This window comes from Branchiostoma lanceolatum, chromosome 9 (assembly GCF_035083965.1).
Source record: "Branchiostoma lanceolatum isolate klBraLanc5 chromosome 9, klBraLanc5.hap2, whole genome shotgun sequence".
Taxonomy (NCBI): domain Eukaryota; kingdom Metazoa; phylum Chordata; class Leptocardii; order Amphioxiformes; family Branchiostomatidae; genus Branchiostoma; species Branchiostoma lanceolatum.
In genome coordinates, this window is record NC_089730.1 from 16,734,312 (window position 1) to 16,747,722 (window position 13,411).

Sequence of the window (13,411 nt, forward strand, 5' to 3'; positions counted from 1 at the left end):
TTCTTGGAGATTACTTGCCAAAGATTATTCAGAAAATGGCCCTTTTCTTGTATTAGACGGGAATACATGTGATGGCTGAAACTTGTGTATTTGAATATTTAGTAACAATCAAGAAATCCTGCAAACACAGAAGAGAGACATGTACACAATTGTGATATGTTTGTATATATTTACATGATATCAGAGGATTTTTTAAAGTAAATTCACAATATTGATGTAGTCTTGCATTGTTGACTTTTACACTGAAACTTTCTTGAACCCACAATGTTCCTGATACTTTTGATAAAAGTCAAAATTCTAAATATTCAAAAACAAGTATAAGATCTCTGTTTATATCTAATATAATGTAACCTATAGTATAGATGGTACGATCCGATATTTGAGTAAAATGTATCTATTTTCTAATAAGTACACAGTTTACACATGAATTGGCCACAAACATTCATCCCAAATCAAAGAGTACAGAAAGTTCTTCGTCCAGCTGAGGTAGGTATGTACACGAGCACAAAGTGATGTTACGGAGTTCTATCTTGTCGGTGTGTCTGTTTGATTGTCTGCTTGTCTGCTTGTGTATATATATATATATGTATGTATGTATGTATGTATGTATGTATGTATGTATGTATGTATATACATACTATACATAAGGAACATAATATACATATATATATATATATATATATGTATATTATGTATATTATGTTCCTTGCTCCACAGAGAAATAAGATGTAAAGAAAACCTCTTATATTTAACTTTATATGCCAAATAATACTAGTATAAAATACTAAAGGTATTGTCTTCAGAAGACTGCACTTTCTTTTCTATTACATTCAAGTAAATGATAGGTAACGATAGCGAACACAACTAACTAAAGGTAGTAACACAAAAAACAAATTTACAAACTATGTATCATGGTATATCAAGAAACCCTGCAGTTCATCGGATATTTTTGATGTATCGTTTTAGTGATATTTACTGGCAAGATGGTGAGTGGTATTAAGGCATCATCACAGCGTTGATTTTAGGTCAATAAGTTTGCTTCATCAAAGATGTATAAATTCATTGATGACAGAGAGGCATCGCGTTAACATCTCTGCAATCGGTAGCTGTACAGTTGCTCTTGTGTAAGTCTTGCCATCCAACATTACTTACAACACCCGGCAGAAGTCGGGCGCTTCTCTCGGTTCGATGGCGCGCTCTTTGTAGCTCTTCAGGGCCTTCTTGCAGTCTCGGCACTGGTGACACTTCCTGCAGTACCTACACGACCTGCCAGACGTCCCCCCTCTGGCGCGGCAGATTCGGCACACCAGCTGCTGACCCTTCACAGACTCGCACTGACCGCAGACCTTCAGTTAAAGTACAGGAGAATAAAATGAAGATTTAAGATCAGTCCGGTTCCCAGCGAAAATAAAATGTGTCAAACCGTAACCGTAACGTGAAAATACCGACAGAGCCCCCGTCGGGGCCCGGGATGAATTCACTGGCAGAGCCGATCCAGCAATGATCTAAGACCTTTTTTTCGTAACGAGACAGCTGAATTTTGCACGCTTATCCCAAGAACCCCAGCTTGCGAAAATATTACGTGTCAAATCGTAACCGAAACGTGAAAATATCGACAGGGCCCCCGCCGGGACCCGGGATGATTTTCAAACAGGCTATGATAGAGCCAACCCAGCAAAGATTTAAAACGACCTTTTTCGTAACAAGACCGCTGAATTTTGCACGGTCATCTAGCTTCCGATCGTACCATTGTCGTACGATGATCGTACGTCGATCATACGATGGTCGTACGACGAACGTTAATACAAAGTGTTACCTTCTTTACGGTCTTCGTTGTGCAGATGACGGGTTGTGTCGGAGGGATGGGCTCGGCACGGGCTGACCTAACAGGCAGGTTGTCCTGGGCTGTAATCAACAGAGAGACAACAAGGACAACCGATTAATATGTACAAAAGGTAAAACATCTTGTAACGTAACGTTTCTTTTGCAACAGAGTAAAAATTACCAACTTGCATATATGAATTGCTTGTTGAACCTAGATATTCTCTTGGGTAGAGTACAGAGTTCTTCTTTGATATAAGATATCGAATACAAGCATTGCTAGTTCATCATAAAATTAATGGTCGCTAGTATAGTATTTTCACATTTCAATACATTGTCATGATATCATAGTATGGTTGATTGCCATAAACGTCGCTTTAGTCTTTTGTATCTTGCCTGTAAACCTTTGTGATTTGTGGTGAATATAACAAAATAACCAATAAGATATATACGTTTGCTTTTCCCGGTTGGTTGCAGAACTGCGAGCTCCAGGAAGTCAAACTTCTGATACAGATCGCAGACTTCCTTCGCCACCTCTTCAGCTACGAACTCGCCCTGTAAGAACGAGTCATATGTTAGAATCAGAGGCAAACGCCGTGTAAATGATTCTTTGCTGTCATGACAAAACGTCATTAGAATCTATACTATTACTTAATTATCACTATTAAATGGCAGATCCACAAATAATTTGTTCAACCGTTCCATTATGTAGGGGGAGAGGACTCTTTTTGTTAAAATCGATGACACGTTTCTTATCTAAAAAAAAATCTTTACCGTCTTATGATATACAAAATCTTCCTAAAATACCAGCTTACATCAGTTGAAGTTGCTAGTCCGGATCTGCCCGGAGGTTATGAAGTTCTTATTCGCATGATTTATGTCTAGAACGATGTGCAACCACAAGCAAACGGAATCGAAAACATGCCTTATTGGGGGAAGGTAAAGGTAGCAAATTTACACAAACTAAGGTTATCATCATAAAGCCAGATGATGTCAACCAATCAGAAGTCCCCATTGCATATCGGTTATGACGCTGTAATTATGAATCTGAACCGTTCTATTATGTAGGGGGATACTCTTTTTGTTAAAATCGATAGCACTTTTCTTTGTTAAAAATCTTTACCGTCTTAAAATAATAGTAGTAAAGTATACAAAATCTAAAATCCCAGCTTACATCAGCTGAGGTTGCCAGTCCTGATCTGCCCGGAGGTCCAGGTGGACCGGGCCGGCCATACGGACCAGGCGGCCCGCCTGGACCTGGCGGTCCCTCCGGTCCAACGAACCCCTGGTTACCCTTCAGACCAGGTGGACCCGTCGGTCCCGGGGGGCCGGGGAAGCCTCGTGGTCCGACTGGAAAAGTATTGATTGTTTTTAATTCGTTTACTTGATTCTTAAGCCCCCCTCTCACTGGACCGGCGGCACGCTGGCGGCGTCGCTGCGTCCTAAACTGGATTTGTGTTACCCTTGACTTTATAATGGGAATATCGTTCAAAACGTATAAGTATGACCAAAAAGACAACTAAACACACAAAGCTTAAAAAAGATTCTTTTTTGTCGATGAAATTCGTTGAGTGCTTCTCAATTCGATCGGCCGCAGCGACGCCGCCAGCGTGCCGCGGGTCCAATGAGAGGTCCGACTGGAGAAACATTGGTTGCTGTTATTTCGTACACTGGATTCGTAGCTACATTACCGAAGGGATTTTATCTACCAACGTTTTTGGCAACATTTATAACAATAACTTGTTCTCAAACATATTTCCGCCATTCTTTGAGATCTTTCAAGTTTTTATCAACGGTCAAAAGACAACAAGTCCTTATCCTGATCAAAACAAATCCCAGGTTTTCAACACGTTTTTTCTCTACATAACGTCATAGTCACGATTTTCACTCAAGTGAATATCGTTTGGCAGTGGGATTATATAGATTCAACCAAGGACTTCAACTTATCATGTAAATATTGAACAAAACATTTGACTTCTAATTTTGGATTGATCTGATCCTACTATAGGGGCCCTCTTAATAAGGCAATCAAAAAGTGTGGAGGTATATCCTACCCTGTCCAGACGGGTTGAATCCTCCCGTCCCCGAGCCCGGTTCGCCTTTCTGACCCTTCAGACCAGCCAGTCCGGGCGCGCCTCTGTCACCGCGAAACCCCTTCTGGCCGGTCAGGCCGGGAGCCCCTGGTCTGCCGGGCGGCCCAGGCAGCCCCGGCGCCCCCGGGGAACGCGCCCCTGAGTCACCCTTAGGGCCCCGCGGGCCCGGAAGACCAATGCCAACGGACAGTCCTCTCATCTGAAAATGATGACATGTTATGTCTTTGATGTAGTTTTGTCGGATCAGGTTACTAGATTTACAACTGTTACAGTACAATGTGGAAGTTATGGCCTTCGCGTGTAAAAGGTGCATTGGCCTAGTGAGTAAAGCAGTAAAGTGCTAACGTTAGCCTTACATTGGAGAGATCGCGGGTTCAAAACTAGTCATACGAAATGCTTTTTTGAAAACTTGGTACTCACTGCTTTCTCTGCTTAATACTCAGTAGTTACGATAAAGAGCATGGCAGTTGAACGCAATCCACTACCACTGGATGTCATTAGCCCCCCGCTGTCGTGCTTGCACAATTGTGTGGCCCAATGGCTATGGAAACGGCGATACAGTAGGCACCGCAATATGCGCCAGAATGTACCCTTTTACACCCCAAAGGCAAAACACAGTCTGACTTGCCTGCTCTTCCAGTTGCACCAGTCGTCTTTCTAAAGCCTCCACCCTGTCACAGCATCCTTTAGGAAGGGATTAAAAGAGTTTAACGTCAACGCCCATAATTCCACCGGGTATCCTAAGACCGCCACTTAAAGAAAAGGAGCTATCAATGCTTTCTCAATATTGTCTTGAATATAGTTGTTACGATGTGCTACTTCGGAAGATTACTGATGCTGAATTATAGCTGCATCTCTTTAAATTCGTTTTTTTAAAGAAATAAATATGGCGGCCTTAGGGTACCCGGAGGAATTATGGCAAGTGACGTTTCACGCAGTGCATTGCTAGTAAGTATAGTGACGTTTCGAATTGAAAATCTGACAAATTATTCACAGTTCTTTAGCAGTAAGCATTGGGAGGAAAAAATGTGAGGTTATACGGCTCTAGATAAAGAAATCGTTTAGGAAAGGGTGATGGGTACCTCCGTTTGTACTGGGGATGTCCACTGGCTGCCGATCATCAGATGATCCGGGGAACCCGAATTCAGGTCTATTGTTCCCGTTGTTTCCAGGATCCACCGGCCTTCCGGAGGAGGCACCTAACAACAGACAACACACACATCTGTCATTATTGACCCAGAGCCACGTTTACAGACCAAAAGAAAATTGCAACCACACGTTGCGGAAAAATTGGGTCCTTCGTCTAGCTTTCTTTGCATCCAACGAAGAACTCAAACCCAATAAGTTTAGACTTAAGAACTTTTACGTTTGAACTTGAAAGAGCTACCAGTCCAAAACTGTCATTATCTTTCATTATTGTGTTCATTGCAATTATGAAGAATTCGCAATTAACTTATTATTGTTATTACAATTGCTTCATCGGAAACTTGATTGCACGCTTATACTGAAAAGTGTCCTCGGTGAAAAGTTCTTTCGTTGTGTGTATGAAACTGCGAAAAGAAAACTTTATCGATTTGAAGTCGTTAGTCAGTTCCCTCTTAATCTACATCACATTGGCGCTTCCCACAAATTAAACTAAGTTTCAATAATCTCTCTTAAAAGATTATAAATGATTAGATACGTGTACACGTACCACATAAGTTGGTCACACAGCCAGTATTGCCGCACATCGAGCACGGGGCTCCATTCACATACGGTCTTTCACCAACGGTGTTTCCTCTGCGTAAATTATAAAATAACTTTTTTGGACAACAATTGTATAAGTAATATATGGCAACTATTCTAAAAAAATCATCCATCTTACAAGACACTATAAAATGAAGTAAGGGACGAAATATGTGTCAAAACCTAAAACGCTGAGAAAAGGTACGCTTGCTTTTTCTTCTTCTGGAATTAAAGATAACCCTATGTTTTAAATCAATCAATCGCAATTTACTGTACTACAATTGCAATGGATACAATGTATGGCAAGTTAAAACTCTTTTAAACGGGACTAAAATGTGTATTTGTATCTAAGAATCCCGTCGCTTAGAACTCAGAAGAAATAATTATTGTAATAGAGCCTTAGATCCAGGTAGTTATTAACAACTTCAAGTTGTGACAACATACGAGGGAGCATAGTTGCACACGACCATGAACGAGTCTCGCCAGCCCAGTCCCTGGATGATATCACAGAGGGCGACGCCGCAGCCTATCTGGTTGGTCCTGGCCCAGACCACCTGTTGAAACAAGATACAAAGTACAGTATACAGTTTAAGGCTTAAGTGCTAACAAAGTACATACTTAGAGTTTTTTTGAGTGAAATGCTTTTTTTCACCATTAGTCTAAATGTCTCGTTAATCCTTCAATGTCCATGTGTTTTTGTCCATCAATGTCTACATTTTCCTACCAGCCTCTGGGGCCAACTTTGGACCCGGGACGGCGACCCGACCTTCCAATCCTGCCAGTCTCCGGTTACACCATCTTTCGCCTCACTTCCTGTCACTCTACAATACTCAAATGACTACGGACACACACCAAGGCAAACACACGGACCGAAAACAATACCTCCATTTTCACGGAGCTAAATAGAGATACGCCAAAAATAATTACTCAAGCAACTGGATAAGATTTTGAAACAGTCAGACGTTTCAGACAGTATCCACTGTCTTTCGTCAGTGACTAACGATAGGACTGAGAACACCAGGTTTTATACCAAAACTCTGAATAGATATGTTAATGAGGTAAAGACAATTTAGGATGTCTTGAAGTAGTCTTTAAAAAGAAGATTAATTCAAGACAAAGTTTGTGCCAATAGTTCAATTAGCTACTGTTGTTCTAGTACAGTAACTAAATGTTGCTTGTCCGGGGGTGGGGGTGGTGGGCAGTGCATTATCCCAGGTGCCTGAAAGTTGAACGCGTAGACCCCCTTTCCTGTTGAGGGCGGGGTTGTACATCTTCTCATATATTGCTTCTCTAATTCCCCGTTCGAACTAGCGTTCTTCACGATCTAGGATGTCCGTGGATTCGAAATTGAATGAGTGTCCCTGGTTGTGTTTTAGATGGTGGTAAATGGCAGAGGAGTAGCGGTTAGCGCTCTTTCTGCAATGTTCCTTGTACCTTTCTTTTAGTGGTCGACTTGTCTCCCCAATGTACATGTTATTGCAGTTCGGTTCCTCACATTTCAGTTTGTAGATGACATTGGCTTTGATGCCTTTTTCAGGCCTGTCTTTTGGATGGACTAGTTTCTGCCTGAGAGTTGAGTGAGGTTTGAAGTTAGTGGCAATGTTGAAGTTTTGGAAGATGCGTCTGAGTTTTTCCGATACTCCTTGGACGTAGGGAATGGTAATGTTGACCTTGTTTCTGTTGGTCAATGGTCTGCACTTGAGTGTTTTCTTCGACTGGTCAGAAGGTTTGAGGGCCTTGTTGAAGGTCCAATTTTGGTAGCCACACTTGGCTAAAGCCACACGGAGATGTCTGTGTTCTTCTGTTTTTGCTTCGTCTGAGGTAATGACATTGTCTGCTCGATGGAAGAGAGTTTTAATCACTGCTAGTTTGTGTTCCAACGGGTGATGGGAATCAAAGGCCAGATATTGATCAGTGTGGGTCGGTTTCCTGTACACTTCGAACTGAAGGTTGCCATCCTTCTCTATTATGGTTTTGGTGTCTAAGAAGGGGAGCATGTTGTTTTGACACGACTCCTGTGTGAACTTGATGTTGTCATCTACCTGGTTAATATGGTCAAAGAAGTCATCAGCTACTCTCTTCTTTAGCCTACACCAAGTGTCGTCTACATAGCGAAACCAGTTTGCTGGGGGAGGGCCATTGAAAGTACTGAGGGCTTTGTTCTCAAACTTGTCCATATACAGATTCACAACAATGGGCGATACCGGTGATCCCATAGCACAGCCGTGCACCTGGTGTTCTCAGTCCTATCGTTAGTCACTGACGAAAGACAGTGGATACTGTCTGAAACGTCTGACTGTTTCAAAATCTTATCCAGTTGCTTGAGTAATTATTTTTGGCGTATCTTATTACCTGGATGTCTAACCTTCATCAACCTAAATAGAGATACATTGTTAAATCCTGCTGTCCTGTAACAGAAGCAAGTATTCATAACTAGAATTTGAATGTCACAAGATGAAGCTGAAGAATGTCACATATTTTCAGTATTGAATTACAAGAAATACCAGGTTTCAACATTTGCCATTTCGTACATGAAATATTGGCATATCGTATTTATGATGAGCTTTATTGGTCTTTTGCTCACCTGAGTATAATGACCGCAGGTACGAGCACACTGATTGGTTGAAAATGTGAAGTGTTCGCGCTCTGTGTGCCAATCGTCTACCTCGTCTCCCGGCGTGTATTCGCCTGTTGAAAAAATGGTCAAAAATACATATTCAAATAAATAATGTGAAGTTGCTGCAGACAGAGAATGCCTCCACATATTGAGGCGTCGCCAAAATAACCAAATAGGTACTTCAATATTTCTCTTTTGACAGGAAAATCTTTGAATGGATAAACTATACAAGAAATCAAATGTGCTCTAGGAACCGTTATTGTCAAAATGATGTTGCTGTAGAGGTAAAAAAACAAAATATCATTAATCCTACCGGAAGTGACGTAGATGTTTTCTCCCACCGATCCCGGAAAGTTGTCTGCCCGCTGTGCATTGTGGTCGTAGATGCACCTGTCCGCCCAGGCCTGAGCTATACCAGCAAGGTCTTCGTTCCAGGACTTTAAAACATGAAACACAATCGATTTTCACTAACATAAAGTTGTGACAATGCTATACTGAACATACCGACGTATCTTTTGTCGCATTGAAAACAAGAGCTTTTAAAAAAAGCTGACGTTTCGGCTACGTTTATAAGTGTGAATTGTCTTTTCCCTTTACTTGAAGTAAAATCTGCCAGAGGAAGTCACTCAAGGGCTGTTCAGTCTATAAGAAAAATTGTCATTTTGGGAAATGAGTACTGTTTTAATAGAGAAAGGCAGATTGGGGAAAGCAATTTTGAAGTTACGTCACTTAACTTAAGTGCTTTTGAAAAAGCTGGTCTTGGCCTACAACTTGTACTTATTTGTAAAATGTATAATAGGCTCATTATAAAAGCTATCAATGTAATTATGTACATGGCACGCAATAAAACATAAAATTTGAAAAAGCACCATTGAATCATCAGCACTATGGTAATTAAGTGAAATAGAAGTTCATAACAGCTAAGGTTCTATCTAAAATGACTACCAAATGTCAAACAAATCAACAGCTACCTCATCCGTATTATTCTGGTTTCCGCATTTACAACATTTCTTCCTTATTTTCCTGGGTAATTTTGCTAAAATTCATGAAAATTCCCATAGTTTTGTGCCGAGGGGCGCCACTTTCCACGTCCGTGTTGTCTGAATGAAGTCGATACTGAACAATGGAGCATTTGCTACTGTAACAAAGAATCGCTGTTTTGCAAACAACATCAAGAGCCTCTGTTTACATCGGGGATAGAAGTTTAGTGGCGAGTGTTTTGCAAGAATCATCTTACCGCGCATAGGAGCCGCTGCACGGTATTTTCCATTACAATGAACAGAAAAATTCGAATGCCGGGTTTGGAATCTATGAAGTCCTGTTCATAAGACAAAGGCCTTGTATACAGTGTTTCCGCCAGAGGGGCGTCTTCCCGTCAAATGACGGCCTTATGTCGCTTTGGACGGCCTGAACTCAGACATAGGCCGTCCTCTTTAAAAAAAAGACAAACTAAATGCCGAGAAATCGGGGAAAAAAATACGAGAGGTCGGCATAATTTCTTTGTTTTTCTTTGTTACTGCGGGCGTGGGGACGCTCTATATCGTTGGACATTCACACTCTTTTGTTTGTTGCTATTGCTAAGCTTGCGAAGAATCGATGTCGGTGCCTTTGGCATACGGTGATCTCATTAAAAACCCGTTTTTCAAGACTCAATCGAAGAAAGTCATCGAAGCAAACAAGAAAAACGTAAACAAAACAAGAATTTCGCCCGTGCATTTCAGCCTCTACGTCGTAATTTGCCGCGATTCGCCGTCATTTCTGACCGTATTCGACACAATATATATTCCTTTGAGTGTTTTTCCGTGAAAATTCTCCATATGTACCGTAGATAAATCATAATTTTCGCTATGAGTTCACATAAGTCGAGCCGCAACCTGCCCCGTCCCGGGCCGTCCGCCATGTTTTTAAGCTCATTGATATGCAAGGTTTTAAGCGCTGATTGGTCCGCGTCATAAAATCCTGTGCTCTGATTGGTTGACGGCAAGATGTCACGTGACCACAGGGCGGGAAAACCCCTTTACACTTCAGACGCTTCTGGTCACTAGTATACTTTATATAGATCGCATTTTGTGACGATTGAAGCAGTATTAAAGCGACCTTCGTAACAAATTGATTTTGAAAAATTAACAAAGTCTTTTCTGATCACAACATTCAGTTACTTTTCCTGGTCAATTAATTTTCGCGGTACGGTCAATTAATTTTCGCGGTACGGCCCTCCCCAAGTGGACGGCCTCTCAGTCGCGGTCTGGCGGAAACACTGCTTGTATCTATTAAATGAATATTTAAAAATAACAAATATAAAATATTTCTTTATTTATTAATGAAAAAAATGATATTCATAAATATGATATTGATAGATTAATATAATATCAATATATATTTTTGATATTCAATATCTAAAAAGAAAAAAAAATCCATGCACGGAGACGAACCCGGATCTTCTGGGTCTGAAGAGCATTGCGTTGCCAGATCGGCCAAGCTGCGGTACGTAACTTTTCACACTGGACGTAATGCTATAACCTTACTATATGGTATCATTTATGCCGATTTTTGGTCATTTTCTTGACGAAATCATTTTTTTTCTTCTGCAATCTTGTGGAATAGATGTAATATGGTCATTTTTCAGGATATCAAAGTCCGAAACCACAATGCAATGATATTTCCGAACAGTTGTAGCAGTTACATGCGGTCGCCGTCCTGTGTCACATGCAAATCTGCGCCGTCCTGTGTCACATGCAAATCTGCGACACAGTGTTGAACCAAGCTTCCCTGGTCCATGCTTGAAGGCTTGAAGGTAAAAGCCAGGACAATACGTTCCGGCGCGCATGCGCCGAAACGTAAAAAAAGCAACAACCTAATGGCTTGTCATAACTCCAAGAGTTTTTAATTTACTATTTATAGTTACTGGAAATTGTCTTACCAATTCATTAGATATCGCGAATTTAGTTTTCAGTCATGCGAAAAAATCTGTAAAACGGTTAAGGATCGACATGATCCTGGTTACATTTCGATAGAGCTCTAGAACTAGCCTTAAGAGGGACTGTTTACGCACACTGAAGAGCCAATCAATGTGGCAAAGTTACAAAGGTCAGCATAGCTGCCTTTTATGGTCTGTCAAGTGTACTTATTCACAATCAAGGTCATTTAAGTACACTTGTGCCAAAACTAGGCGTATTTTATCCGACCATTCTCAATCATATAACCAAACCGAACAAGAACCCGTCTCGTTTCTTATAGCCTCTACCAGGCCCGGCAGATGGCTTGAAAAATAGTAGAAATTGGCCAAATAGAGTAAACAGTATGCTAAGGGACTCGGCTACGGAGGTAGGGAATATTTGCGGAGGTCGCAAACTGTAATTCCTATAGCGGACTAACAACTTCTCTGGCATGTTATCCGTCTATCTGGCCAATTTCTACTATTTTTCCAACGACCTGTGGAGCCTGGTAGAGGCTAGTTTCTTATCCCTTGCCACCTTTACTTGTGTCTTAAAGGGTTTCAGTGGGATGACCCTAATAGCTGGTGATACACATTGACACAGGTGTTGGTCAATAGGTCAATATTATGAGTTCGGTGTATAGGTGTGTCTGGGCAAAGAGAAGAATGTATACAGGTGTATTGACGCGTAACGGCACTGTCTATCTAGTGTCTGCTAAAGGTGCATGAGGCCTGTACTTATAGATGCATAGATGTGAATATAAAGTTTGTTGTATACGCATATGCTGCGAGGAGCCGTAATAGAGCTTCGTGTAAGGCAGGGCGACGATATACATTACAGTAAACCCCTTTCGTACGGGGTATCATGTTCTGTGCTTCAGAGCTACCCAAGTGCCACCAGTGCTATTCAAAACCTTAAGAGCATGACTCTCATAATAACGCAAGGCTTATATGTGCGGCAACAAAAAACGAGCCAAGAGACGAAATCACAATCTTCAAAGTGCACACGACTCACTGTTTGACGTATATAGGAAGATCAGGGCCTCTCTAGCCCTTTCTTTGCATGGTAAACATAACACATGACGACACCAATGGTATGTTGTTGTGCACAAAATAATGACTTGAAAGAAAACTTACCATTTGTTGCATGTTTGCAGCGAGTGGGGCCACATTTCTTCTGTAGTTGTTGTGTGAAGCGACGATCGCTTCTTTTCCCCTAGTTGATAGCGACGACGCTGCAAGACTGTCCTCAAGAACGGCACAGAGACTGACACATACCACAGCCAACCACATGCCTCAACTCGAAATGCTCTTCATGAGAATAATGTACTTGAATCAAAAGCTCCGCTCTTCATAAGTGTTGCACGCCCGCCTGGCTTTGTTTCACGCCTTACATGACTAACAGAAACATTATATTGCCGCCGACAGTTCACCTAGGGGGTAGGGCGGACAACAAACATAGTCAAGTGTTATGAAGCGACGCCGTAAATTGTCCAGACAAACATCAACACTCACGACTGAAAGGAACTGTGTAGGTCCAGTCTTATTTGTACTCCGGACACAGCTCTTACATTCGACAGTGCCTGCTGTTTTGGTTCCTTTTCCTCGAAACGCCTCAGCTACAGAACAACCTTAAGAGTAAATACTCTTACCTTACAAAATCCCCGGTGCGAACGGCACAGAAAGAAGGAAAGCAAATATTGACATTCTTACTTGGGTGTACAGTGCGTAGGTCACGCCATCACACATAACCACCTGTGCATTAGTCCCGTACACAGTGCCTTCGCCTTTTCAACATGAGAACAACAGTTGTTGTTGTTGTAGCGTATATCGTTTCTGCCTCAATTCTTTACTAGGAATAGTATCTATCTATGATACAGATCTAGTTATTTTGTCTGCTTATCAGATAAATGTTAATGTAAGATTGGTATACATGATCATGGGAATCAAGCTTTGAAAAAAAGATGAAAGGTCAGAGGTGAAAGTTTACAATGGCAGTGCCAGAAATTGTAGTGAATTTTTCTCCTAATTAGAACTTGATAAGCGGTCATTTCCTATGACTCTTATCATAAAACAAGTTCAACCGTCAGAAATCATAATATCACAACTGTGGTATAAGTTAGAAACTGTGAAACACTATGTATGCCTAACTTTTTAAAACTGGCAAAACGTAGTTTCAATTGTAATGGTAACATAATCTAGGTATATAGCAAACCTAAA

General features: G+C 41.2%; 1 protein-coding gene across 3 annotated transcripts; it reads right to left on the minus strand.

Moving 5' to 3' along the window:
• Nucleotides 1-144: 144 nt before the first annotated feature.
• Nucleotides 145-13,316, minus strand: LOC136441798 (uncharacterized). 3 transcript variants are annotated; one of them, XM_066438291.1, is made up of 13 exons: nt 12,905-13,316; nt 12,329-12,624; nt 8,570-8,693; nt 8,224-8,327; nt 6,084-6,193; nt 5,608-5,693; nt 4,997-5,113; nt 4,543-4,598; nt 3,876-4,113; nt 2,996-3,171; nt 2,274-2,376; nt 1,817-1,905; nt 145-1,346 (listed from the first exon to the last, which is right to left on the minus strand). In XM_066438291.1, the coding sequence occupies exons 2-13, from the start codon at nt 12,482-12,484 to the stop codon at nt 1,149-1,151; spliced, it is 1,557 nt and encodes a 518-aa protein (XP_066294388.1). In that variant the 5' UTR covers nt 12,485-12,624; nt 12,905-13,316; the 3' UTR covers nt 145-1,148. The 3 variants fall into 3 exon arrangements, with proteins under 3 accessions (XP_066294388.1, XP_066294389.1, XP_066294386.1); XM_066438292.1 differs by having other exon boundaries at nt 12,844-12,908; XM_066438289.1 differs by lacking the exon at nt 12,905-13,316 and having other exon boundaries at nt 12,329-12,816.
• Between the last annotated feature and the right edge of the window lie 95 nt (nt 13,317-13,411).

Coding starts and splice junctions, on each gene's coding strand:
- LOC136441798 (XM_066438291.1), bottom strand. CDS start 12,484: ATGTGGTTGGCTGTGGTATGTGTCAGTCTCTGTGCCGTTCTTGAGGAC. Junction 4,599..4,996: donor CATCCCCAGTACAAACGGAG/GTACCCATCACC, acceptor CCCTTCCTAAAG/GATGCTGTGACAGGGTGGAG. Junction 4,114..4,542: donor TGGTGCAACTGGAAGAGCAG/GCAAGTCAGACT, acceptor CATCATTTTCAG/ATGAGAGGACTGTCCGTTGG.